At 40.1% G+C, this 27,678-nt stretch overlaps 2 protein-coding genes across 4 annotated transcripts in view; both read left to right on the forward strand.

Annotated features, from left to right (window-relative positions):
* The window catches only part of SEMA3D (semaphorin 3D), a 134,198-nt gene that overhangs the window by 43,237 nt on the left and 63,283 nt on the right, over positions 1 to 27,678 (forward strand). For all 3 annotated transcript variants that reach the window (XM_086886605.1, XM_086886603.1, XM_086886604.1), the window contains one exon: positions 15,322 to 15,482. In XM_086886605.1, coding sequence (XP_086742731.1) covers positions 15,322 to 15,482 — 161 coding nt within the window. The remainder of the gene's footprint in view (positions 1 to 15,321; positions 15,483 to 27,678) is intronic.
* Positions 1,930 to 8,794, forward strand: LOC111923087 (uncharacterized). The gene has a single exon (XM_023918691.2). The coding sequence runs from the start codon at positions 5,690 to 5,692 to the stop codon at positions 8,165 to 8,167; it is 2,478 nt and encodes an 825-aa protein (XP_023774459.2). The 5' UTR covers positions 1,930 to 5,689; the 3' UTR covers positions 8,168 to 8,794.

Raw genomic sequence — 27,678 nt, forward strand, 5'->3', positions numbered from 1 at the left:
CATACAGCCAGCCTTCTCACAGCTAGCCTTTTGAGATAATTCCCAAAAGCAGCATATACCATATGGCAATGGCATTTATTGTGGATTTGACACTCACGATTAGTGAATTTCTCTCAACTTCAAAAGCAGATAGCCTTTGGCAAAATCCTGATGGATGCATTTGGCAGGTAAAGAGGGGGAGAAAGAAAAATTATTGAGGTCAACACAGGGAAAAAAGAAATGGCTAAAATCTTAGTCTAAAATAGTGGCAGAGACCTGCTGGGAGTGGTTGGGAAAATGCCTGAGCTCGTTTAAAAAGACAATGAGCAGATGATTGATATTTAAACCCTGACCCAAACTTTTATTAGCAACTTTATAAACCTTTCAGTTTGGCTTGAGGGATACTGTTTCCTGTCCAAACTTATCCACCTATATCCCTGTAGGGGGGGAAAATCAACAAATGATACAGATGCAAAATAGCACATAAATCTTAATTTGGAGAGCTGTGATAGAACTGAAAAGCCAGAAGCAAGAGAATTATGAGAATTTATTGTGCCTTGTCTTACTTTTTTGGGGGGGATGGAAGGTGGTGTGTATTTTTCCACATGAAACAAGAAAAAATTTACTGCTGTTTTTTCACACTTACGTAGTATAAATTACTCCAATATGGCTTATCATAATTAAACCATATTTTTGTTGTTGATAAGAGGATGTCAGATGTACTGAATATTTAATAAAGTTGTCAGAATTAAGTCTTCTTTCCTTCCCCCAAGTGTTTCAGACAAAATAATTCCAAGGTTTCTGCGAGTAAGATGTAGGAGACATGAACTATCTTGCCAGTTCTCATAAAATTGTTAGTCATGTCACTGACAAGTCCTGGCATCTCTGTGCTTTGGAATTAAGACTTGAAATATCATGAGGAGGAGAATACATGGTTCTTGCCCTTCTTTATGGAAAACCGATGAAAACTGGCCACATCAGGCAGTTCCAAAAACCTGGTCACACACGTCTTTGGAAGGAAGGTTTCATTCCCTTCATGGTGCAATGTGTTTATGGCATAGGTCCATCTTCCCAGAAGAGCTAAGCATTTACTGGGGCAGGAGAGCTGAAAGTAAACAAGATTTTGCTCTGCAGTTACTGAATCTCCCAGCTGCATCAGTCAGTGGTGGATGGGGGAAGAGGGAGAGGGTGGGGTAGTTAAAGATGTGTCTATAACTGCAGGAGTGCCTCAATAAACCACAGCATGTCACAGCTCTTTTTTGTGTTCAGACAGCAATTAAAATTTTAGACCTTCTCTTGATGGCAGTTATAGGCTTTCATCTTCTTTGGGTTTTCATCTTAAGGAGTGGGAATCTGTGCTGGAAATGTTGAGATATTCAAGTGGGTGATATGGGGATCAATGCAATGTTGTACAATGAATTTCCTTTATTGTTTGACCCAGTCTAAAAATATAAAAATATTAGAAATTCTAAAAAAATTGTACAAATTCTAAAAAATGTTCTAAAAATCGTGCATGTATGAAAATAAAACTACACACAATTCAGTTGAAATATGTTGTAATGCAGAATCAAAGTTATATATTATCCACCTGTGTTAATATAATACACTATGAGCTTTAATCACATATGCCATCTTTTATTCCCACAGTTTCCCAGATCCATTAGTTGAAAAATTCTCTTCTTCACTTTTAGGTATTGGTTCATGTCATTACTATCAAGAAATTGTCACTGTTCTTGTGATGCTTTTAGGGTGCTCTCACTGCATAGATCTTACTTAATCTGTGTATCTGAGATACTCCTACAAGTTTGAGTTGCTTTTATGATTATGTTATAGCTTTAGTATATGGAGGAGGTGACAAACTGTCTTCTAATAGAAGATTTCCATCTTTAGAAAACCAAGGGATGATTTTTGAGTAATATTTCATATTTTAATACTCTTTGTCTAGCACTGCTTTCAATCTAAGAGAAACTGTGTATTTATCACTCATTTTCATGCAGCTGGAGATAACCTGTCACCTTTATACAAACTCTAGAACTCCTCAAGCTCAGAAGTGACGTTCAGCTTCACTAAGCAGCACATCTTTGTTGTCTGCTGCCTCATTTAACATCCTTATTCCAAGCTCTAGAGCAAATGCAGAAAGTTTTCATAACCTAGTCTCATTCATTAATGTCATTTTCAGGACAGCATCAGTTTTGTTACTAAAGAATGGAAGGGTCTGTGTCCTAATTCATATATGTTTAATTCATACAGTGTAGACAGTCTCGTTTCTATCTTCTGAGTAATAATCTCTTTTATTGAGTGGTTCTTCCAAACATATTTTCTACATGTTTCTCTAGGTTCTACTTTATAGGGTAGAGAATAGTCAAACCAGAAGGTTGTTTGCCTTCTAAGGAAAAGAAAAAAAAACCACAAACTTTTTTCAATTTGTGTGTATCCTAAAATTTCCCTGCAGATTTGCAGATTCATTATTGCAAATTTAACCCTACTGATTTGATTTACTTTGCTGCTTTTCATGGACATCTTACTAAGTGCAGTCTTTGTTTTCAGTGAATGCATTCATTTTACTAAAGTGTGCAACCTGGTTTATTGGCTCAGGAGTATGCCCCAGCCCAGATTTTGATGCTGTCATCAGTGACATCCACAAACATATATCATTCCCATGTGGGAATGTGGCCATGGCCCAGAGCAAGCCATGCTTGCTGTGAACAGCAGTGACTTGGTCAGAGGACCAGGATTCCTGCATTGTGACACAGTACATGGGAAAAAGCACGACTGAAGACAACCTTTGTCTTTTAAAACAGGATTTACTTAGCACTGTTAAAAACAACTGTAGTAGTAATTTAAATCTAATAAACAAGAGCATTATTCTCAGCTGATTTGTTTTTCTCCACATTGAATGAATTTAGTTGCAGTCTCACTCCCACTGGAGTCATGGCAAGAGTCTGGCCACTGAAGTAAATTGAAGCAAGATCAAATTCACACTCTTCACTTTTTTCATCTTACATAAGTAAACTAAAGACAGGCAGTTCTTTCTCCTCTGCTGAAGGATGACAGTGCTAAATCATCAGCTCCACATGGAAATTAGCCACACTTTAAGGATTGTTTAGTTTCATGCAGTGTTTTGCACACAGGATTTTCTTCTCCCTAAGAGTGATCCATTCTGTAAACATGGTGAAAAAGCAAACAGAGAATATTTTGGTGCCAGGAATTCTTTTGAGATTCTGACTGGATGAGTACACTTGTTTAATGTTCAAAAATGGTCCTTTGAACATGCTGCTTTACAATGTCAGACATTCTGTTCCCTATATTGTTTTTGCTTTAAACCTGTTTAATTTTATAACTGATGAGATGTTTAACTGTTGCATCAGACCAGTTAGTTTGTTGAGTTTCAATACAGCTGGCTTATTTCCATGTCATACATCATTTAATTATACATATAAAACATAGTTAAAATTGTACAGCTCCTTGAGCCTCTCTTAAACTGTCTGTGACACTGCAGTAATCCCAGCACCCTGATGGGGTGTTGCACAACTATGACTGGTTGGAATGTGGTAAACTGGTGATGTATAAGAGAGCCTAGAAATGAGTTTGCATTTTGCAGCTGTGCTGTGTGAAGAGAAAGTAAAACCAGAAAAAAAACTGCTCTTGTGGTAGTGTCAGCAGCTGTAAACCTGAATGCTTATGAAAATCAAGGAAAATGTCCTGAGTGAGGAAGTGGTGTTTTCCCCTTGTTTGTTATTTAATTTTTGATAATTTGTTATTTCTCAGAAAAATCTATCTCATATTCCTTTGCAGAAAAGCATGAGGTGTTTATGTGAGAGTAAAGATCCTAGTACTGGATGACTGTATAGTTATACAAAAGATTTTGCCTGTTTTGTCTTAAAAATGCTCTCTGAAGGCAGTGATCATTGAGACTTAAAATATACCCTAGCTTGATGATGGATGGGCACTGGTGACCATGCAAGGAAAGTCTCTTGCATATACAGTAAACTAAATATAAATGTGAAGGCATTTAATAATGGGAAAACCAGCAAACTTCTTACAGACTTTTTTTTTCCATTTTTAAGCTAGTGAACTTGAAGGTCAGATCCAACTATATGTTGCATTTTCTGTCATATAATTATCATGTATATAATGTCCTGGAGAGCAGCCTCCAGTCACTGACATCAACAGTTTACATAGCAGTTGAACTAAGAATAACCTTGGAGAACTGACCCATATCAACCTCTTAAGTGTAAACTGTAGCTCACAACAGTTTTTGTTTTTTCATGGTCACAGAAGGGCCTCAATTGGATAAAAGAATTGTGTTCAGAAGATACAAAACTACTCTGCTGAATGTTCACTTCATTAAATCTTGGAAGATGAGAGGAAACAAAACTGAAATGGTGATACTTGGCAAAGAATTTTTTCTCCCTTGTAAAAAGAAGGATGGGACAACATCAAAAACAGGTTCCCTAGAAGAATGCTGGGAAGATACATGATAAGTGGCATCAGCTCAGAAGAGAGTTCAAAACTCTTTCTTTAACTACTTTTACTAATAACATCTGGTAAGCAAATGCAATTCAGAACAGTTTCAGAAATCCCAACATTATTCTCCTGCACAGTAATGGGAGGGCATGATCTGCCTGACATCAGTGTCTGTCTAGCAGTGGACGTCTGTGATCACTATGCAGGTACTCAAGTCACATCCTGTTTCACTTTCCTCCCTCCCTATTTCTGCAGTTCCATTTTTAGATGAGTTCCCCAAAGAAGGGATGAGGAGTATAATCTCTCCTGTACTCACAGTCCTTTGGAGACAAATACACAAAGAGCAGAAAGAGACAGAAGTTCCTCTGTCAGAGAGATTGGCTAACTCTGTTTAAGGGAGACGATTTTGAAGATGGAGGGAATGACAGAGGTACATCTGTGCACAAATTTGAAAAAACCCAGACATTCTACTTTCTGAACAAAATCTTGGCTAAACCAGAATTTTCCATGGTGTTGAACCATAAAATTTGAGAGCTAAGAGGCTATTGAACACACTGAAATTTCGTAATTAACTTATTTGGCCTTTTTATTAAATTTGGTCTTTTTATTAAACGTTCCTGTGTATCATCCAAGCAACCTGGATTTCTTTCAGAAAAATTTCTCACTAAATCTGTAACAAAACATTAGCCTATTGACATCCTACCCCTAAAGTAATAAGTAAAAATACTGATAATAAAAAATGTCCCCCTCCAGTATTAAATAAAAGCCTACGCCTGAATGCTGAGAACATCCATGGGTCATGTCACTCAGATTTATATTTGACAACGGTTGTGTGGGAGGGCGCTTGTGCCTGCTTTGTAAAGAGAAGCTGTAGAGTTGCCAGGTTCCCAAGTGATGGGTCTGCACTTGGTGTCTGTTGGGGCTTTGGGTGCCCAGGGCCATGATGAGTTCCCTGAGCCGGGCTGGGGATGGCGGGTGGGGCTGGCCTGTGATGCGCTCTGGGTTCTGTGACAGCACAGGGGCCGTGTCACAATGGGGACAGCTGTAAAAGGCCCCAGCGAGCCCCGCTGCCCCAGCAGAGCCTGGGCAAGCGGTGAGTGCACACGCAGTGGGGACAGGGCTGGAGGAGGGCTGGGCTGGGGCAGAAGTGCTGACACCCAGGGCATGAGTTCTGTCCCTGCATCCAGGGCCCAGCCCCTGGTGGGAGCGCCTTGCTCGGGGCCTGGCGCTTGCGGGGACAGCGATGCAGGCCTTGCCACCTGCCAGCTGCCGGGGCCCTCTCCTTCCTGCCGCCACATCCCTGCGGCTCCTGCCCCCCACTGTCTGTCTCCATTCTGGTCCCACTGAACAGCTTCTGTGTGTCCTCCTGCAGACCATGGCTTTATTACCATTGCTCTTCGTGCTCGTGCAAAGCCTGATCCAGTACCCGCAGCCGGCTGGGGATGGGCTGGATGAGGCCACGCACCGGCGAATGCAGGAGCGGCAGGAGCTGCTGGACCGCGAGATGGCTCGGCTGCTGCAGGAGCTGGAGCAGGGGCCCCCGGAGCAGCAGGACGAGGGCTGGGGAGCCGTGCTCTTTGGTGCTCTGCAGCAGTGGCCATTCTGGGTGCTTGCTGGAGTCCTACTCCTCTTGGGCCTGTGGTTTAGCTGCAGCAGAAGGAGCCGTAACGCCAGCAGCAGTGGCAAGGACCAGAGCTCCTGCAAGACTTTTAGAGATGAGAGAGGAATAGAACAGGAGGGAGACAGTGTTGATTCAAGGGAAGGCGAGGAAAACATTGATGTGACTGTGGAGGCAGACAACAGCGGCAGTGGAAATGACAGAGAAGGCAGTCCTGTGGCTTCCAATGAGGGAGATGACGATGATGCCATTGAAGGCAATGATGAGGTGAAGGGGAAGGAAGACAGTGATGTTAAGAGTGACAATGGCCGTGACTTAAAGAAAGATGAAGGACTGAGTGATGAGAATGTGCCAGGAGACAATACTGCAGAAGGAAATGAAGAACCTGGCAATGTTGCTGGAAATGCAGAAGGCCTAGATAAAGCAAATGGAGGAGCAAACAAGGATGTGCAGGTGGAGCAAGACAAGGATGCTGGAAAGGAAGAAGAAGGAGATGGAAATGAAGAAAAAAACAATGGTGGAAATAAGAAGGCAGGCAACAGAGATGTAAATGAAGGTGAAGACAATGTAGATGGAAAGGAAGAATACATGGATGTGCAAGTGCAGGAAAGCAGTGATGCCAGTGAACAGAGAAGCAGTGATTGGACTGGGCAGGAGGATAGCAGTGGAATTGATTGTGGGAAGGAAGTTGACAATAGTGGTTTTCCTGCAACTGAGGAAGAAAATAAGGAAATTGAAAAAGAAGATGATGATGATCGAAGCAAGGATGAAGAACAGGGTGGTGTAAATGTGGAGAGAAACAAGAACAAGGATAGAAAAGAAGACGAACAAGGTATTGTGGCTGCCAGTGAAAAAGAAGGCAGTGATGGTGGCAAGGAAGAAAGCGGCAGGGGTGGAATTGAAGACAGAGAAGACGGCCGAGATGCTGGGAATAAGCAAGGCATCCTTTTAGTGGATCACATAGAGTGGCCGGTGGAGGACCTGGAGAGAGGTCGCTCAGTGACAGCTGAGCTGATGGAAAGCTTCACACGTGTCTTTGTGGACCGCGTGAGCAATACTTTCTACCCAGTGCCTCAAGAAGCCATTGGGGTGGGCAGTGCCTTTGAGGGTTGGAGTCCCCGTGAGTGGGATGGGGTGTACCGGGTTCTGATCCCGCTGAATCCCCCGCCAGGGCATGCCTTCCACCCAGAGCTTAACAGCGCAGGGCAGGTGGCAGCAAGGACCTTCAGCGTCCGTGTGGAGCTGGTGTGCACGTGCAAGAGGGAGCAGCTGGGCAAGCAGCTCTTGTGCTTCGTGCACCACTCGCAGGAGGAGCTGCGGCGGAAGCAGAAACGCAGCCTCCTAGAGACACTCTGCACCGGCTCCTACCTGGACGTGGAGAAAACCTCCCGCTGGTTCCGCCAGTTGGTGAGGTCCTCGTGGCTGCATGTGCCTCAGGCATACTCCTGGCACTTGGTGTTTCAGCCTTGCAGCCGGTCCTGCCAATTCCGGCTGAGCAAAGGCAAGAAGAGCGTGAAGGTGGAGATGCTCTTTGGGGTGCGCCAAGGGGACTCTGACATTTTTGTTGTCAGCCAGCCCACAGAGGCCCAGAAAGGCAGCTCCAGCATCTCTGTGAGCAGCCAGCTTGTTGAGGCCAACTTCATTGCACGCACAGTGTGGCCTGAGACATACGCTGTGGCAGAAGTGAAATTCTTCCGTCACATTGCCAGGCAGGTGCCATGTGAGAATTTGCACCTGAAATGCCTGCAGGTCTTCACCTGCATCCTGAAGGGCACAGGTTTTTCCAGCTCTACCTGGAAGACCATGGTCATGCACGTGCTGACCATTGTACCACTGTCCCGGTGGAGCAGGAGGGAATTTGCGCAGAGGCTGTGGGACATCATGGCATACCTGCACTGCTGCCTGCAGTTGAAACGCCTGGAGCACTTTGTGCTTGGCAATGAGAGGCTTCCTGCAGAGATCAGCTTGCCACCAGCAATGCAAGGGGTTGAGCCGCTCAACCTCTTTGAGCACCTGGCCCGAGATCCAGCTGCCCACAGAGAGGCGATGCAAGCTTATGGTCAGCTGCGATTTCGCCTCTGGATGCTGCTCTCCAGCCACTGAGAGCAGTTCATTGCACAGAGCTGTGCTGGGGGGGCTCACACCCGATGGCAGCCACGTGAACACTGCACAGTTGTTGCATTTGTCACTGGCAATCCTGAAGCTGCTTTCCTGCTCCTGCGGAAGGAAGATGCTGCAGCACATGGATTCCTTGTGCAGACTCACATCTCTGAGTTGCCTTGCCCTTCACTTTCCAGCTACAATGATGCTGTTCCCTCAGTCTACAAGGCAAAAACTGGCTCCACCTACACATCCCCACAGAAGACAGTGAAGAGGTTGCTTGAAATACCTCAAAGACAGAAACCTAGCCTGTTAGGGACTTGATGTAGTTATTCAGTGAGCTGTAGCTTCAATGGTTTTGTGAAGACGTAGTTCCTAGTATATGAAAGTACAACAGATAGATTTAAGTCAGTTTACCATAGGAGAATAGGTAGTCCAAGTTTTCATAATGAGACTTGTTCATTAGCATTCCTTCCAGAGGCCCTTTAGTGTTGTCAGTATATAACTATTTTGTGAAGTTTCTCTTAGTTTAGGAAACTGAACTATCCTGCTGTATCTGTTTGTCTGGTTTTCAGTAATATTTAGATATCTATGTTGGAAGGATTAATAAAAGGAGACAAGTTTCTCAAATTGCCTGAAATGTGTCATTATTTGTATTTAACCCTCTGTATCTTAGAGAACATCCTTTCTATACTGTTGCAGTCAGCAACCTCAGGATCTTGTCCAGGGAAGCAGCAGGATTCTGGGGACCAGCATGAAACACCAACAAGATGGGCTTCTGGTTCATGAAACCATTTATTCAACATGGGAACAAACTTAGGTCCAGAACAGAGAGCTCTGAACAGAGGCACAGCAGGGGTTTTTGAGGGACAGAACTCCTAAGGGTTTCCACCTTTGAGGGTGGAGTTCAGGGTCAGGGACCAGTAGAAACACACCAAGGGAGAACCCCCCAGGGACTCAAACCCAATCAGAACTCCTGGGCCACCCTTCAAAAGGGGTTTGGGGTGGGACAATGTAACCCTTTGTCATCCCTGAGGCACACTGCCACACTATACTGCTTCCTGAAATAATCAATTTTTGCAAACAGAGATGTTGGATATATTAAGTATGCTGTCTTTTGAGCATTTCCATAGAAAAGCTTGAAGCCTGATATGAAAATGCCCTGAAGTGCCTGAAATTTTGCAGCTGACTATTCCTGAATCTTTTAGGAATCTTTGGAAAAGTTCTCTTTACAGTCAACTATTACAGGCTCCTGGGGAACACTTCAGTCCTAAAAGATGAACAGAGAAGTCCCTAACTGCAAAACATGTGGTCAATTTTAAACTCAGAATACCTTAGGAATTGGATAAATTGCTGTAATCATACTATAAATACTTTTATTATTTCAGAAGTTTGGTTGAGAATTTCTACAATGCCCACTTAAATCTTCATGTGTATTCTCCAACATGAGAAAGGACTTACTTCTACCTAAAGCAAAAGGATGTGATCTTCATTCTTTGCTGTATATGAGAATTATAAAGCCTTTAATTTCAGAGTCCTTCAAAGGTGTCATTAGGTGTAACTGTTTTGAAAGACGTTGAGATGTCTGCTAATTTAGGTGTGGCTTGTCTTTAAAATAAGTCTGTGTAATGAGTTTATCACTGGCTAAAATTGGCAGTGCATATACTAGAATTATTTACTAATTTCCTGTTGTGAGATATGAATTAGGAGGAGGGTAAAGCAGGCTTAAAGCTTAAAAAGTATAAAGAAAACTTTATTAACAGAACTAAAAGAATAACAAGAATCCAAATAAAACCTTAAGAAACACTTCTCCCCTCTACACAACCTCTTTTCTTTCCCAGCTGACAATGTAGACACAAAACCTGGGATTTTCCATCAGTTACCATATCTTCAATAGTCTTTCATCAGTTCTTGTACGGAGAGGAATTTCTCTCACCATGCCATGGAGAGTTCTTCACAAGAAACAGTTCTCTTTTAGCTTTTAAATTTCCATGAATAGCAGCTGCCCAGAAAATCTGAAATTGTGAAGTTCCTCCCAGTTTCACAGCCTTTCCACAGCTGAGTTCATGGGCCATGTCAATTTATGGGGTATTATTTTCAGGATGAGCTGTTCAAAAGCAAAGGTTCTCTTCATCTATCTCTGAGATCTTCTTCATTTCTGGGAACAGAGGTCTTTTTCTCTCCCTGGGGGCAAAGGGTCTTCATCAATCTCATCTCTCTGTCTGTTTAAGCTTCTCATGGGATCACAGCTACTTCAACATCTGCTTTGCTTCATTATGGATGCCTCTGCTCGTGTCTACAGTTTGAACACTCTATCCCCCCATACCTTTTCATGAATTAAACAGGATATTCTAGTGTGTCATAGTCCATGGTACATGGCCTTACCAAAATAACTTTTAGCCCAATATTAAGGCATCTCCTCATTCTCCTTCCATCTGGGATTTGATTCCTTCTTTACTGACCTTGGTGTCTTCTTATTGTCTTCTACATGTCTTCACTCTGTCCTTCTCTCTTACTTGAGAGAGGATCAATGTTTTGCAAGTCTCCTCTGTGCAGTGAAAGAGTTAATACCTTTCCCAGGGTCTGCAGATTGTCATGATGGTTTCTGCCAGGCAGTGGTCGAAGCAGTCACAGTGACGGATTTCAGGCTGTGCTTGGGGCTGTACCAAGATCTCGGGGGGCCCAGCCAGAAGGTTGGTGGCCACTGTGGCCGCATAGCTGGTCTCCGGTCCCTGCTTCGTTCAGTTTCAGCTGCAGGCCCATGGCTTCCCCTCCCTGTGCCCAGCAGCCACTGGGGCCATGCAGGCCATGGAGAAGTGTGTCTGTCCCGGCCTGGAGCTGCTGCCAGGGCCCAGCGGGCCGTACCCCGGTTCAGCATGGGCTGGCAACGGGGAAGGGCTTAGTGTGGACAAGATGTTAACAGCTGCTGCCCGGCCCAGCCTTGGCTGGGGCCTGCAGCCTCCTGGCCCCCGCCCGGGAGCCACTGGGGCCCAGCCCGGCCCCAGCAGACCACAGGGGCTGTGGTAGAGTGGGGCCGGCTCCACCAGTGCCCAGTTAGCTCTTCAAGGTGGGAAGCAAGAGAGAGATTTCCTGGGCTTGCGTGTCTTTAAAATGTGAATCTCACAGAGGTGCACCTACCTTCTAAATGGTTTAATAGGTTGTCAATTTTCAGAGCTAGCCAGCTATTGTTTTTTTCCAGGTACTGAGGAAGCTCTTAGCAGCTTCTCTCAGAGAAATCATTTCCATGGGTGGCTTCTTCCCTCCTCACCAAATATCACTTAAAACCAGCACAGTCAGTAATTGGTCGCAAAGGGAATTCTGAGTCTCAGCCAAGTTGATTGCACATTGTTGCATTCTTACACCATGCTGGAATTGAGGAAGGGAAGCATGGTCACCACACATGATTTGATGCTAAGAAGTCTAAACATGTTTTATAAATGCAAATACATATTATCAGAACAGAATAAAATTTTTACTTTTGAAGACTTTTTGCTGTGGCTCTGCTGCTGAAGATTTTTCAAGTAAGCAATGATCATGGTGTTGTAAGCCAAGTCAACTGAGATACTGTGGTAAATGAATAAATCCCAGTCACTATTCCAGCTTCTACCACTCAGCAGTGAAATACTAACCCAGAAGGGGAGTTAGCTGGATGCTTATTTAATCACCAGGCTGGAAAAAACTCTTTCATTTTGAGAAAAACAGCAAATAGAGACTATAAAACTGAGTGCTGAACATGTACTCATGAAAACCATCCCTGTAACTAACTTTGTTACTGTGCCTTGTGAGAATGTTGGTTCTGTGTTAGCCAGGCTTCAGAGATGCAGTGATTCAAATCAACAGCTTGCTCTAAGCTTGAAAATCATTGGGAAATGTGCTTTTCACAGTAAATTTTTCCAGTGTAATATCCTTGGTGATAGTAAACATGTCTCACTGTGAAGCAAAATTTCAACGCATAAGATAGGGTTGTGTTGTTTTATGGAGTGAGAACTATGATTAATTTGGCTGCAATTTAATCAACCCTCTGTTAATTGTAACCTTCTGTTAAACTTGTGAGGTTTTATTAGGTCATGTTACAGTTATAATCTTATCAGTGGTCATGCTCAGGGTCTTATTTCCAAGCTGTTTTCAATAGTAAATAACTGACCAAACCTGATTCTTCACCACTTTGCAACTTGTGTTGTCATCTGTGTCAGTAAAAAGGGAGTGTGCACTGTTGTCATTTCAATCTGGAATACTCTCCAGATTTTATCCTTATGATGTGGTGACATAAATGGTTGTACAAGGCATCAGACAGGGCTCATTCCCATTTGGGTATTTCAGTCATGAGGCAGCATTTTCCTGCACTGTTGTAACTGTTCTAGGTGGGGTTTTTTACTGAGAAATACTGGAACTGTGAAACAACAGAGGACAAATGCCCATTTGGGATGGTCTCTTCAGAGATCATTCCTCTCAAATAAGGAAATAGGGAAATAGAGAGCAGTCAGTCCTTCACGTATGTGGAGAATCAAATCCACATATTTTTGCATTTGACACTCTTTCAAAGGCCCATGCTTTTTGTGGCTTTAAGCAGGGAAAGTGCTTTTGTGCAAGTATTTGCACAAGCATATAATCTATCCTTCCTTAGATCAAATTCCTGTGGCTGTAGATGGGGAGGAATTTTTCCTCATATTCTGTATGCTAATTACTTGTGTCCTGCAGGTGAGGACTGAGGTTTTTATAGCACCATGTTAACCATAAGCTGCTCCTAAGTGATCTTGCTGGCAATTAATAAACAGATCTTTTAAGGTGTTACTAGTTTAGAAAACAAACCCTGACATCTTTGTCTTCACAAAAAATTTGTATGAAATGACAGTGCTCGTGTATAGCAGTGTAGTGCCCAGCGTTGAATATAATTTTTCAGTGTGAAGCAGGATTTTTTTTCCAAAGTACTGCCAAATAAATGTCACCTAGGGGAATAGGAGTGGCAATGCATGACAATTTGTTTTCAGATTGTACCTTAACAACAACCTGCATGGAGCCAGACAAATGCACACAAACTTAAGTAGACTTTTGACTGAGCCAAAAAATAATTTTCATAATTATATTCCCGTTAGTCAGATTAGTAATGATAAAATATTTTTCCTTCCAGAGTGCTGTTTATTAGCCAGCACCAGAACTTAATCTTTTCTCGCCTCTCACATGGTTTGTGAGATACCTTGGAGAAAAATGTTTGGGTGGGGTTTTTTTTTCCCTTTATTTCATTCAGGACTTTTTCTCCAAAACACTGACTCTAATTTTTGTCATGATGAGGATGTGAAAGTAACTTTTGCAGTAAGTCTGGCTTTTCTAGCAGGAATGCTACATTGTCCATCCAGTGCCTGGAAGGTGGAAATACCCTTAATTTTATGTTCAGTTAAATACAGGATTTGCTTTCTGTCTGATGATTTCCAAGTAGTTTAGTTTGGACAGTTTGCTTGTGGAAGAACTGATTCACATGTTTATTTTCTTTTCCCCAAAGTAATGACTACCCAACGAGTCTTAACTATCCTTGTGCTCTTTTCTATATGTTGTTTGTGTCCTCATCCAGGATTACATCCAGAGAGTATTCATTAGGCAGAATGTTACAGAATTTTTATTTTACAGCCCTTTAGCTTTTTTGCAGCATTATATATTCTTTCATTAGTTTCACAGAGCATAGTTTTTTTTTCTTAATTACCTTTTAAAAGAGAGTTGAAGCTACTGTTAATTCACAGTAAATTTTAGTGTCAAATTTTTGATTTTAATAAGGATCTTAGAAGTGTTACTACTGGATGTTCCCCTTACTATACCATCCTCATTGAATTGGAATAAATTATCTTTGATGATCCCTTCATTGGCTGGAGAAGGAGGCCCATGTAAACCATGTGAAGTTCAACAAAACCAAGTGCAAGATCCTACACATGGGTCAAGGCAATCCTTGATATCAACACAGACTGCATCATGAATGGATTGTGTGATCAATAGGTTGGGTGCAGCCCTTCAGACATGGACTTGGACTTGGGGATGCTGGTGAATGAAAAAATGGGTATGAGTCAGAAATTGTTGCTCACAGCTTTCAAAGCCAGCTGTACCCTCGGCTGTCCCACGAGAAGTGTGTTCAGCAGGTAGAGGGAGGGGATTCTGCCTCTTCAGTCTGCTCTGGTGAGACCCTGCAGTCCAACATTAAATTCTGGGGCACCCTAGTTTCTAGTTAAGAAAGACACAAACTTTGACATGAATCTTGAGAAGAGCCCTGATAATGGTCAGAGGGCTGTAGGACTTTCCATATGAGGACAGGCTGAGAGGTTTGGGGTTGTTCTACCAGGAGAAAAGAAGGGTCTGATGAGACTTTATTGCAGCTTTTAAATATATAAAGGCAGCTTGTGAAAAAAGATGAGCTTGGACTTTTTACCAAAGTCTTTAGTGACAGGACAAGGGGCAGTGGTTTTAAACTGGAAGAGAGTAGATAGAAACTGGATATAAGAAAGACATTTTCTATTATGAGAGTGGTGAGAAACTGGCGCATGTTGCCCAGAGAAATTGTGGATGCCCCATCTCTGGAAGTGTTCAAGGCCATGTTAGGTGGGACTTTGACCAAGTTGATTTAGTGAAAAATGTTCCTTTTCATACTGAGGGAGTTGAACTGGGTGATTTTAAAATGTCCCTACCCACTATTTCCCACTCCTAATTATCCTTGGCTGGCATTGACCTTTTTGTTGCTTTACATTTGGTGCACCAAATATGATGAGGTATTGATCCTTGAGCATATGTATCCATGAACATGATAATATAAACATAATTAGTTTTTATAATTAGAATGAAAGAAAGATATAGCACACATTTTGCAGAGATCTGGCTTTCATGGTTTCTAATTTATGTTGAATTTCTGATTATTTTATGTCACACTGATAATTTATTAAGAAAATTTTACATAGAAAAATATTTTGCGAAAGTAAATATTACCCAATTTGGAATTAAAAAAAAACCTACTAGAGAACCCCAGAGTTAACAGGAACTGTATTATGAATCTGGAAAGACATGCTCTAAGACTGCACTTATCTCACTGGTATACTCCATGCTGCTTGCATATATTTATAAAAGACACTGATGAGTCATATATAAACATTTTGATTATAAAGATTTTCTTCATTTTCCCACAGACTTGCTGCTTTCAAACAGCTGTATCCCATTCCTGGGCTCAGCAGAGGGGCTTGATTTTCGAACCCTGCTGCTAGATGAGGAGAGGGGCCGGCTGCTCGTTGGGGCAAAGGACCACATCTTCCTGCTCAACTTGGTTGATATAAACAAAAATGTAAAAAAGGTCAGTGCATTTTCCGTGGAGTGTATCTCCAAAATTAAATTCTGTTAAATTCTTTTTTGTTTGCTTGTTTGTTTTGTTTTGTGTTTTTATTTATTCATTTCTTCACTGGGTAACTGCAGATTTTGTTGTGCAGTGCAATTTACCAAGATTTGATATCTTACCTCCCATAGTTATATGTATTACATTTAATCAATTGAATTTCTCATGCTATATGATGTCCTGTGTGACTGATGACCTGCAAGAGATCAGGTATGTGGAAGAGCCCTGCAGTGCATGAAAATAGCATAAAAATATCAGCAAATAGGAAAAATGTAGCTAAGAGTGTTCAAGTCCTCTGGTCATGGTTACCCTCCTCATTTAAAAGCATTTGGAAGGAAATAACTGAAGACAGCTCTTTCATTGCTTCCTGGCATCACTGGGATTGCTTTACTATAATGCTGAACAGAGCAGAGGCAATTTGGATGGTTTAAATTATATTAAAATGTAAGTGGCAATTTTAGCATTTCTGTTAATATCTAGAATTACTAGTGATAGGAAAAGCTTCCACTGGGATCTGCAGTAGTCCCTTGCCTGTGCCCGGTGACAATGTGCTAACTTGAGATAATAAGATGACAATTTAGCCTTCAATATTTCTAGCAGACATGGTAAACTGCAGCTTTTGTAAGCACAGTTGACTGCTATGACTGAGAACCAGATGCTTGCACAGGAACACATGAAAACTGGTTTCCTGCTTCTTCCAGATACGAAGAAAATTTGAATTCTCAGCTGTGTTTGGTATTTTCTTTAGGCACCAGAGGGGGGTTTTAAATTACTGCATTCTGCTGCCAGCTCTGAAGAGGTAACTGACCCTGAATTAATGCGATTGCAGGCAGGGGCTGAACAGGTGGAACAAGAGACTATTTTGCCCACACGTTTGAGAGCAACACTTGCTGTCATTGTATAGAAGAGATACAGTACCAGGCAGAATATCTTGTTCCTCATCCTGACTTCAGCAATGCTGCACATGCCAGTTTTTATAAAAATCGGATTCTGAGTATTTCAGGAAATTTTTTCCTGGTATGCTTTATCAAGCACTTACCTTGCTTTTGTCATCTCAGTAACTGACACAAAATCCACCACTCCCTCAGGATATTGCATTAACAACAGCACTGCTAATTAGAATTGTGAATTTTCAGACTGCAAATTGATTTTTGGTGTAGGCTTTATGAAGAAAGCAAGTTTTGTTTATGTGAAAAGCAGACTTCTGTTTCTGTGGGATACTGCTTGCCTCCTGAGGGAAGCTGAGTGCTGTCAACTCCCATTATGTTCAGTGGGGCTTTATGAGCCCAGACCTCACTGGAGGTGGTAGCACCCTGCATGAGCTGCCCCTCAGTCCAAGCTGGTGACATTTTCCCTTTGGCCAAACCACCACTCATCATTATGGACCTTGTGCTTTCCAAGAAGAGCAGAACACAGACAGAGCCAGGAGAACTTAACTTGCAATCAGACAGTGGTATAGATGTTACAGAGAAAAGACTCACTTTGTATTGGAAGGATAATTTGCATTGCCTAAGATGAATAGAGAATGTATGCTTACATATCTATGATAACCTGAAAGGAGGAAATAAAATTCCTAACCACTTGCATATATAAACTAAATATGTTTGCAGGTTCAAATACTTCTACTTCATTTAGTAGTAAACTAATAGGTTAATTATTCAGATAATAAACTTTCCAGAAAAAAAAAAAAACACTTGAGGTGAGATATATTTAACTGGGAAGAACTGACTGAGAAGCCTTGCAGCACATCCTGGTGTGATGATTTCCAAGGCCTCCATGGTCATTCAACAACTTTATAAACATATTTTCTTGCATAAATGCCCAGGTAACACCAGGCAACCTCACACAAGTGTTTCTCTAATTCCACTGTGCTTGGCTGCTTGAATCTTGTGAGTGGAAGGAAGGGATGACATGAAGGAAGTTGTGTGAGGAACTGTGTATAAATCTCAGTTGCTGAGGAGGATGCTAGAGGATACTCTACAGTAGCAGTGAAGTGTCAGAAAGTAGCATTTGCCGGTGCTGTGTTTAGACTGACCGGAGTTTGGGTTGGCACCAGGCCAGGCGGCTCACTTCCAGGCTTTCCCAGTGTGAGGAAACCACACATGTTGGGACTACAAGAGTCTGAAGTGTGTCCTTTGTACTCCTCTGGAGTACGAGTCGTCTGGAAAAAATAATCTGCTTACACACAGCCACTAAAATGAGTAGAAATTGATTAGAATATTAAGTTTCTGCCTATAAATGATGTGTTTATTAATGACTTTGAGGAAGAAGTTAAAAGCAAGCTGAAGGAGTGAGAGAGGTATAACAACTTTGAGACTAGAATGCAAGATTGTGCATAGTTTAGGGTTTCCTTTCTTTAAAACAAAGCTGAACATGAACTTTAGAATGCTCTGTGCTGGGTATTTTAATCTTATTTTAATAAAGCTCTCAATTTCAGATATTTATTTTGTTAGGAGCTACTGATACCTCCAAAAGCCAAGTCAGAATCCTCAATAGTTTATTCTCATATGTGGGTATAATTACTTGGCAAGATTATATTTTACAGTCTAAAGCTCTATATTAAGACATTTCTGGAATAGTATTTGAAGAAGCATCCAAAGCATTGTATCCTGCTCCCTTGTCTAATGTATACATATATATAATTTAATAATTTCTTTTTTTTAAAACCTATTTATTTACTTAAATTAGTTAATTTGACTTACATATATTAAGTTATGGTTTTATTTCCTGGTGTACTTTTCCTTATGAAATAAATCAATAGTTCTGCTGGAGTCCCAATTTCTTAAATCATTGTAGTTTTTATTCAATTTATTGTGTAATAGGTTGAAAATAGCTTCCTTAGCTGGCAGTTTGAAAAAAGTCTGTCCGGTTTCCAGTGCTTGTAAACTTCATTATAAAACAACAGTAAGTACCACAGTGTAATAAGCAGGTCTTCCAGAATGACAGGCAAATGCAGGCAGCTAAAGTCATTATAGTCAATAAATATATAAAGTTTAGCAATGAATAATCATTTTTCTTTAGCAGGGATATATTTTCTCTGAAGTTTTACTGTACAGAAGCCTTTAGCTCCTTTTCCTGGAGTGGCATTATCAAGTGTCATAGTCTTTTTTGGAAAGATCCTCAAATACCTGACAAATTATACAAGTTATTTGCAAACTAGAAGAATTGTGATTTCTTCCTATGAGTAAAATAAGGATGGTCAGCAAAAGAAAGCAGTTCTACTGACAGCCTCTGTGCCATTACCAGAAGTGCAGTGCAAAACAAAAAGATGTTTAATAGTATGGGAGGCTGAAAAGCTGGAGAAGAAATTCTGAAGGAACACCAGGCTCTGGCATCCTGCTGGAAACGTTACTTCAGTTCATCGAATTTTCTTGTGAGTTTGCTTAAAGCCTGTTCTATTTTACTCCTTAAACTAAATGAATAGAAAATACAAAATGCTGTCAGCTGGGTAAACAGTGGGTAAATAGCTGCAAAGCAATGGTGCCCCTTTCTGTGGCTGTGCTAACAGTGCACGCAGGGTTACGTGTCAGCGCGATTATCACGGTGTGATCGCAGTGCACCCGCCCAGCTCCGCAGGAATAGGAATGCTATCAAGGCCTGACAAGCTTTTGAAGAGCTGCCAACCTGCAGGAGCTGTCAGTGCTAGAAGACACAGCCCCATGTGGGCCAAATAGATAAACATGTCAGATCCCCAATAGCAGCTTTGGAACAAGTTGTTTTCATCTGTCCCAGTGTGCACTGGCTCTGGGTCACAAATTATCATTGCTTGGAGCATCCTCGGTTTGTAGTTGCTACTGCTTTTCTGGCATGTGAGCTGTCTTGTGACATCCTTGAATGCCCTCTTGTATGGACTATTATCTGTATTTCAGACGGAAAAATATATGCATAAATATATATTTATCTGCTGGGTAAATGCTTATGAAATAGCTGCACATAATTTTTTTCTGTAACTCCAGTGCTTGCCAACAGTTCATGTGGGCTTGTATTTCAGCACTATTTGCAATGTGACCCACCCATCTCTGCAGGAAGTGGAACATATATGCAAATGCATATGCATATTTATGTAGAATAGCACCCTCGAGATACAGAAGCAGAATTTTACATTCATTGCTCTGAGGAACTTTCTGTCAGTCTATATAAGCGTGGTCTCAATTAGGAATGAACCCAGTGGGAATTTAGCCAGTACTGAAAGGAGGCTTTGGTTCTTGCCATCAGGCTGAGCCTCAGGAATACATAGAGAGTCTGAGGTGTTTATTGCACCCTTGAAGCACAGTAATACCAAGATTGGTCCTACACAAAAATATGTGCTGCTTGTTCTATAGCTCAAAGGAAGTTAGCTTCCTGCCTGTCAGCAAAACTGCAGACAGTCTGAGAGTGAAGCTTTCTTGACCTGTCAGAAGAAAGTTTGCCAGGAAACATAATTAAAGGCCAAAGAGTCCTGTGGAAACCACTGGAGATATTTAAACTTATGAAAGTGGGGCATCAGAACTGAGCTAAGCTGGGATAAACCCTGTGAAATTTCAGGTTAGGGTCTTCCAGAGGCAGAGGTGATATCTTTGTGCTTGCTGGCCCTTGGAGGGGTCTGACCTCTGAGCTATTTACTCTATAAAGCTGTTGGACAGACTTAAATTTAGGTACCCGTGCAGACAAAGTGAAAGCTTTTGAAAAGTGTTTACAAACACAAAACAACAGATGGAGCAAGACGTGAAGAAAGCAGTATGAATCCAGAATGACAGCAGTCCTAGGTGGAAGAGGGTGTCTCTCTTATTTCCTTTTGCGTTGTTGCCATAAATTATGTTTCCATAAACATCCGCTGTCATTTTTGTATTTTACCCTTGTGTTTAGCTATAAAGAATGGCTAGTATCCTGTCCTCTGAAAACATTTGCTTATATTGGTCATTGGCTTTTTCAAAGGTAGGATTTGTTTTTAGTCTGGAGTGATAAACATGTCAGGAGCAATGCCATTTACCCTAAAAATCCTGGTGTATGGTTTTCTTTTAGGAGAGACGGTAGTCAGAAGTCTGCTGTGGTTACACTGTGGAAAATGAAGTGTAGAAGCACTGAAGCCTTTCATGATTTAATCCAGTGTAAATGAAATTAGCATTTGGTCTATTTTCTTAAAGCTTTCACATGTGCTTATAACATGCACATGAAAATACACTTTTCAGAAAACCCTTGAGACTGGAAGTATTGGCTCTGCTTAAGTTGTGTTGGAGATAACAGTTTAAGAGGACAACTGGGGCATGTGGAGATGTTGCTTTGTCCCAGACAGATGGGATAATTAAATTAATAATCAAAGCCCGTTTGGATCTAATATGAGGTTTCACTCCAACAGCCACCTGCTAAATTTAAGATACCAAAATCTTGTGAACGCGTCTTCCAAATACACAACTTTTATTTTCTTCTGACTTCCAGTGCATTTTACTCAGTTTGAAACCTGAAAATAAAAAAAGCCATATACTGACACTGGCATTCCTGCTGTGCTGTAAATCGCTTTGAAACAAGTCTCATATTCTCCCTATCCCCCTTCCTGTTACATCAGATTATATCTATCAGAGATCCAATTTTCTGTTACTATGAAATAATTGGAGGTGGAAATTCTGGTCAATTTATTTCCTGGATGTATTTTGCAGGTATGGAAAGTAGTACCACAGGTGAAGGTCTGTGGCACATGTAAACAAGATTAAGGGTACATTCTTGGCTTTTGAGCATCTCTTAAGTATTTCTGGGAGTTAGCTAAACCTTGATGAAACTGATATAAAGAAAACTAGATGAAAAAACTCTAAGGACAGCCTGGTTAGTTTTCAAATACAGGGAGAATTTAGATGAGGAACTTAGATGTGTCAGCTTCCTTTGTTTGCTGATGACTTTAAAATATTGAATTCCAGAGTACAGCAATTACAGTGGGAGTCATTACAAGACCTGCTTGGGGTAACCTTCCTATTAGGATTTGCATGTGAGAACAAACTGTCCAGTTCCCCAAGCTGTGGACTTCCATACTGCCCACATTAATGCAGCAGATGTGATGTATTTAGAGAACAACTGGTACATGAATATGGTGTGCTAAAATCAGATTTTCTTATTAATTAGTTCTCTTGGTTAGAGCATGGTGCTAATAATGTCAAGGTCATGGGTTTAGTCCCTGTACAGGCTGTTAATTTAAGAGTTGAACTCGATGATCCTTGTGGATGTCTTCAAACTCAGAATATTCTGTGATTCTGTGATAATTTTAACACTCTTTGTTTTCCACTAAATAATACAGAGAATGCATGTAATTCTTTCCAGTGTTTTCTGGGAAATTCAGTAAATTTTTAGTGCTTGCAGTAATTTTCAGTGAAGTGACCTGGGGTCAGTATACAGCAGTGACAAATGTCCTAGTTCTCAGGATGCAATCCATGAACACCCACTCCTATTGCATTGGGGCATGACATTCGTTGTGCTGTCTTATGCAGCAGGGTGACATTCCTATTGGATCACTGTCGTATGTTTTCGCAGTGCTCCTTGATCTTACTGTTTTCCTTTGCTTTTGATTTTTGAGCTATGAATTACAAAGTTCTTCAAAAAATCAAGAAAGTTAAAAAAAAAGAAAGTCACATTATTGTCATTTTACTGGTGGGAAAATTGAGACCTGACTGTCACATATAGTAAGGCAATAACAAAACTAGGATTAGACTGTCTCCTGGTTTACTTCAGTCTGTTTGGCTCATGTTGCCCTCTTCACTGTACTCATTTTATGGTCCCATTGAGCAAAGTCATGAATATTTTTTATTTTTTTTCTCCACACAGTGGGGTAGTTTTTCATGGAGAAGTTTCTTGGGGGGAGTGTATTGCATATGCCAGCATGACAAAGGGTTTACAACTCAGTATGGTTTTGTTCTTTGAAAACTGCAGTTGTGACTGTCATATGGGAAATTTACCCATACCAATAAGCCTAAGCTTCTGAGTTATAGTTCACATGCTTCACAAAGCCTTAAGAACAGGTTTTGATGCCCAGAAAGTAATTTTATTGTGTACCTTCCCTCAAGCATCAGTATGATGAATATCTAGGACATAGAATGAAACAAAGGAAGAAAGCTGGCCTTCTTTCTGCATCAAGTAGCTATTAAAAAATCTGCATTTTCATCTAAATGATTTATCACTTCTTTAAAATAGGAAGAGAGCAATCCCCTTCTTCACAGCCCCCAGATTCAGTGTGTGAGTGTTTAGAGACATGCAGATCAGCTGACGTTCTTCACTCCTGGTAGGAACACACCCTGCTGGTGCTCCATGCACCACTAATAGAGCACTTTGGGCTGTCTGGTACCAGAGGCTGCTCTGAGAGAGAAGTGCTGAAGCGTGTGCGCAGCATCAGGCACAGGACAGGCTCCAGTGAAAGCCCCAGGGCTGCTGGAAGCCAGCAGCCTCAATGGGACACTCAAGTGCTTGCTGCTGGCATGAGCATGGCTATCTTGGGGACCTGAAACTGGAAGGAGTCATGTTGGTCAATTGGTCTCACTCCCTGCTATCAGTACCACCTACCTCATGGAGCAGTTATTCCTTTCATAACCCAGTCCAAAGCTGATGTAAGCGGCCCTTTGGGATACTTCATGCAACTTCTTTAGGAATGTTGTTGCTGTGGAACAGGTCCTTGTTACTCCAGTGTTTCAGATTTAACTTTTGCTAAACTCTGCCATCTATGATCTATATTTATTTACAAGCAGTTTATACCCTTTTCCTCTGGCTGTTTATAATTCTAGTCTTCAGAGCCCTTTGATTCTTCCTGCATAACTTAACTCCATTTGTATTAGTAATGCTTCCCAACTTTCTGTCACCTGCATGGGTTGTGGCAATTCTGGGTTTTTACCAAGGCTTCTGAGGGGTACATAAAATAAGATGAGCTCTGACACTGTTTCTTGAGGAACTTAATGAGTAACTTTCTACCTCAAGTTCTTTACTTATCAGACCATTTTTTTTTCTTGTAGTGCCTTTTTTTTGCAGCTGAGCTAATCAGTTTCTGTGTGACAATTTAGTAAATATTTAAATGGAGCCACGTGGAAGATCAGCTCTAGCACCTTCATGTCATTCAGCTTGGTTATTAAAATACAATATTAGACTGAACCAATGTCTGTTTACCAAGTTATATTGTCTTCTCTACCACACTCTATTTTCATTGGAAACTTGTGTTATTTCTTCCCTAACTAAAAACTTGTTTTGAAACCTTACCAACAGATGAAGACCAATGGGCTTTTAAATTGTTTAGGAAGCTTATGATCTTCCTCTTTTGTATTGTGACAATATATAGCATTTTCCACATGTTTTATGAAGTCCTGCACCATCCTAGAATTAGAAGCCTAATTAGAAGTGATTCTTGAAAAAGCTGTACTTTCACACAACTTTTTTTTGTAATCAGATTTCACTGTTTTGTTTTTGAGCATCCCTTCTCATAAGGATTTATAGTCAGAAGTGTTAGCTTAGGAACAAAATCTGATAGAGAAAGATAGATACTGAAAAATTAGTAAAATACCAGTATTATTAATTCATGACAGATGGCAGCTGAAATTAAGCTCTTAGAGGTGGATCCAGATATTATTTTTTTATATATATATATATATATATATATATATATATATACCCACACATAGGTATTTACACACATATATACATATATATATACATATATAATATATATGGCATCCATGTACTAATTTATAAATATATATGTATTTTAAGTACACATTTAAAAAAAAATAAATTTCCTTTTCATTCCTTTCTTCTAAAAAAAATGCATATTTAGAGGGCAGGAAAATGTTACTTTTAGAAATCTTTTTCTCCTGATCTGGAAAAGACCTCTGTGGTTTTAAATGTTTTGTTTTAATTAGAAATCAATTTCCAGCTACCCTTTAAAGTGATACCTTATCTGTGCTATGCTTATGTATTACTTAATTTCGTACTCCTGGGAGGTTTTGTTTCTCTCTGATAGAAGAGAGCTTATTAACTTTCATTTATTAGGAAAATTTAATTTGCTAAATTTAAGAAAATATTTGAAGAATGATTTAAAACTAATGGTAATATTTTTTTTTGTTTTTCTTTTTTAATTGGGCAATAGAAGATAAAATCTGGAAATCATGACAGTAGCTAACCTTTGGAATTTTGATATGGTTATTTTAAAAGGAAAATAAACTGAAGATTAGGAAGATAAAAGAATCCTATTTAAGTATATAGTTCACATATTCCAACTATTTGCGTTCTTGCCTTAAATTCAGTAACTCCACTGAGCTGTTCTGAGATTTCTCCAGAGATTTCAGATATAGATGCAACTAGAAAATATATTAAATATATAATCTGTACTGTTTGCAACACAAAATGATTTTAACTTGATGATTAAGACAAAATGATTTTGACTTAAGTTGGTGTTGTTGTCACCCTTAGTATATAGTGCCTGATTAGCTGTTTTTCGTTCCTATTCCTTGAAGTTTTTACTCACTGAGTAATTTGGGAAAAAAGTAATTTGTTAATGAGCTGTTACCATTGTGAATAAGCCATGTAAATAGAAAAAAAAAAAGAAAAAAAGACCAATTTCAAAGCTCCAAACCATTTAAAAGCTCAATGATTTTAAATCTAAAAGAAAGTACAGTAGCATTCTGTCTTACTTTTTTGACATATTGTAAAACTAAGTAACTCCTTGGAATAAAATATAATAGTAAAACTTAATTTCACCCCCTACAGGAAAGTCAATACAGATGTGTAACATTACTTGTGTCAGTGTTTGAGGGAACCAGACCTGTGGTACTGTTAAACAGCATGTCCTGTAATAAAAAATGAAATTTATGCTTTCTTGCTCAGCACTTTGACTCATTATTTATTACGCAATTTTCTTGATCTATTAAAATGTTGAACTGACAGTTTCTGGGAACCTCTCATTTCTCATATGGAAAGCAAATAAATATCACTTTTACTCTCCCATATATAATTGCAAATTGATTTTCATGTTGGATCACTTAGCTTCACTTTTCATTGTCTAATGTGGCCTTATAGAATGCTAAATACTGAGGCTGTTGAGTAACTAGAGAGTAAAACAATTGATTTTTTAATATAATTGTCTGTGGTCAATTATCACAGAAGTGGGGGTGTGTGTATTTCAGCCTTATAGGACAAGCACTGATTCCCATGAAGGAATCTGTAGAAAAATTGAGGGTAACTCAAGTCCATTAACACTTCTGATGCCTTGAAGCAGATGTTTCTGTTTTTAACTCCTCCAGTTCTTCCTTGTAGTTGGCAAGGAGAGCTGGGTATTTTCAAAAGCCTACAAAAACACATCTTATCTGCCTAATTGGATAACTAAACTTTGGCCAAAAATCTCCCAAACTCCTTGAAGATCTCTAGGCTTTCCTGTAAATGATTCAGGGATCTTGGGCAGAATTGGGCATAAGGTTTATGTACAAGAGAACTGACAGGTCAGACAAATCTCCTTGGCTAGATGTGTTTTTTTCTTTCAGCTTTTCTTCACTGTTAGATTTTCATCAGCTTTTCTTCTTAAACTTAAGCTGTGTTGCAATCGAGACTCATCCCACTCTGCCCAGGCAGAGACCAGACTGGACCTACCTTCAGCCCTTCATGGTGTTCCCAGTACTTTCCTCTGTGCTTCCTGGCACTGTGTGCTGTGCCACCCACACACCCTGCCACAGCTGATTTCAGATTGAATTTTCATACCTGGATGCTATGACTACATCATTCTGAGAAAATGCTCTGGGAAAGCAAATTTGTACTCCAGTGCTGCAATGCTGTTACACTGTCTTATCTCTGACTCCGTGTAAATATTGTTGTAGAGGGTTAAGGTTTAAGTAACTTGAACTACATTATCTCTGCTAAGAGGTTTTTATCAGAAAGGTAACTAAATTCACTTGAGAGGAAATTAATTTTCTTCCAGAAATCCAATACATCCATTTTCACTAGGAAGGAGAGAGGAAGAGGTAATGCCAAAACTGTTTCCAGACTGAGAGAAACAGTGACTGTGGGTTTTGGGAAGTGATAAAGGTACTTGACACAGGACATTGGCTTTTTTCCTTACCCTTGTGGGACTGAGTTTTTGTATGTCAAACCACATTCTACAAGGTGCCAACAGTTGGGTCAAAGGGAATATAACAGCAGTCAACTCCTCTTGTATGCCATTGAGTTGTGCATCCTTCCTTGGAGATGTTTTAATTTCTAACACATTATATAATAATTCTTCATTCTTATGTATTTGGTGTTTAAGATTTTGTAAAGTGTGGTTGAAGACTACTCTAAAGCATTTGTGTGATTTGTGGTGTTTTTGCTATTAGTTATGAGAAGTAGTAGTTTTGTCTAGTCAAAATTAGAAGTATAAAATATCCATTTTTATCTGGGTGGGTTTAGAAGAATTTGTATTTAGTTTCTATTTTAAATTTAAATCAAACTGTAGTCAATCATACCCAGTTTTGACTGCTTAACTGAAATCAATGAGGCAGAACCTGAACTGTTGTTCCTCGTTATTTCTTCACTAACATAATTCGTATTACAGTAACTGATAGTATTTTGTCATCTGAATTCATCTACATCAAAACTTATTTTGTAGAATTCTTCAGGGCAGATTAAAAAAGAAAGATAAACAGTATCAATATTTAATGCCAATTATCTAAGGTCCACGATTCTACTCTAAACTTCTTTCATTTTCTGAGTAAACTCAGTTAATGTTGATGGGTGACATTTTTAAACCATGCTCTGTTGATTTCTGTCAAATGTACTCTTTGTTCTACAAATTTCCCTTGAGATATCCTTAGTTTTTTGAACCTAATTATTTTCATTTGAAAATTGTCAGAAAGAGCTAAGTATTTTTTTTAAAACAGTTATGCAAGTCCACTGGCTCAAATTCTTCACAAATGTAATTTGCCTGACTTTGCAATCACTTTAGTTTCCAGATGATTTGGCTCATCGTAACTTTGAGGGAAACACGTAATGGTGACAAGGTGCCCTGGCCAGATGAACCGAATGATTTTTAAAAGTACATATAGCCAGTGAAGAAATAAACAAATATCAGAGGGGTTGATTTAAAACCTCTTAAATTTTGAAATGGAGTCTTGTATTTGAAGTCATATTCATTTCAATTTACAGGCAAGGTCCTCCAACATGCATAAATCTGTTTTAACTGTTGATTCATGGA

This window comes from Cyanistes caeruleus, chromosome 4, assembly GCF_971803275.1.
Source record: "Cyanistes caeruleus chromosome 4, bCyaCae1.hap1.1, whole genome shotgun sequence".
NCBI lineage: Eukaryota > Metazoa > Chordata > Aves > Passeriformes > Paridae > Cyanistes > Cyanistes caeruleus.